This window comes from Branchiostoma belcheri, unplaced genomic scaffold (genome assembly GCF_001625305.1).
Source record: "Branchiostoma belcheri isolate BF01 breed outbred unplaced genomic scaffold, Haploidv18h27 scaffold1, whole genome shotgun sequence".
NCBI lineage: Eukaryota > Metazoa > Chordata > Leptocardii > Amphioxiformes > Branchiostomatidae > Branchiostoma > Branchiostoma belcheri.
This window is the reverse complement of record NW_017802379.1, coordinates 9,298,764-9,299,897: the sequence shown is the minus strand read 5'-3', so window position 1 is coordinate 9,299,897 and position 1,134 is coordinate 9,298,764. Positions and strand designations below refer to the sequence as shown.

Sequence of the window (1,134 nt, the reverse complement as noted above, 5' to 3'; positions counted from 1 at the left end):
AGACGCCAGCAACCTTGCTGCTTTCAAGAGAGCGAGTAAAAGCACCTGTTGACCACGAGGCATCATCAGATGTACCGTACTCTAGGCTCAAGGCCGAACAACATACGCACTACCAGGTTACGCGTGGGCTGGTGCCAACTGAACAGTACACTATACAAGATGAAGATCAAGGGCAAAGCATGTGTCTGCGGTTCTTCTTCTGAATCAGTCCAGCACTACTTATTACACTGCCCCCTATACTCTGACCATCGCAGCAGACTTACTGCAGCTGTTGAACGACTTGTCCAACAACGTCCCACCGTTTCCCTCCTACTTCAAGGTTCACCAGACCATGACCCTACTATCAATAAGCAACTTTCAGATGCACTTCACACGTTTATAACATCTACAAAAAGATTTACTTCCAGCTGATCCTCTGCTTTTCCATATTGTACTAAGTTCTAGTTTTTATGGTATTTACATGCCTTAGCACCTTTCTAATCTTAGCTATTTTTGTATATAGATGTACATGATTCTTAGCTCTTTCTTGTTATTCAATTGTATTTGCTGTTTGACATGTATATTGTATGTATGTATGTATATTCTATGTATGTGGTCACGCCATCAGCTGATTAGCTGCCTTGTGTCCACATTGTATTGTATTCGTCGCAATTTCAATAAATAAATAAATAAATAAATACTTAGAACTTTAACCAACATGAGCGAAGAAGCTATTGATGGGTTGTGATAATAGTTTATGCTATCCTGTAATGATTACTATCGTTACCTTCATCGGAGACAGGGTAAACCTCGAGTTCGCTGAACTGCAGAAGTCGCGCCACTCCCAGGCGGATCCCCACATATCGACCCCGCAGGCCTCCGCACGAGACGGTTAGTTCCGACTTGTTGGCGGCGATGCTGTGGTTCTGCCCGCACCGAGGGTTCGCCGACACGTGCCGATGGTCGCCGATGTGGAGGAAGAAGGGGTTGAGGTCGACAGAGCCGGGTTTGACCACAGTCACCCTGTCGATGGACCACTGTCGGTCCAAGTCCACATACCACCAGGGATGCGATTCTGGAGAATCAAATGTGGGACATTGACTTTCTTATTAACGTTATTTAGTTGGTCTTACCTCTTTATATCTAGTACTGCCG

The 1,134-nt window shown here is 45.1% G+C and overlaps 1 protein-coding gene across 1 annotated transcript in view; it reads right to left on the bottom strand.

Annotated features, from left to right (window-relative positions):
• The window catches only part of LOC109471494, a 40,800-nt gene that overhangs the window by 20,307 nt on the left and 19,359 nt on the right, over positions 1-1,134 (bottom strand). Inside the window, 1 exon segment of the mRNA XM_019770867.1 lies at positions 767-1,054. Coding sequence (XP_019626426.1) covers positions 767-1,054 — 288 coding nt within the window.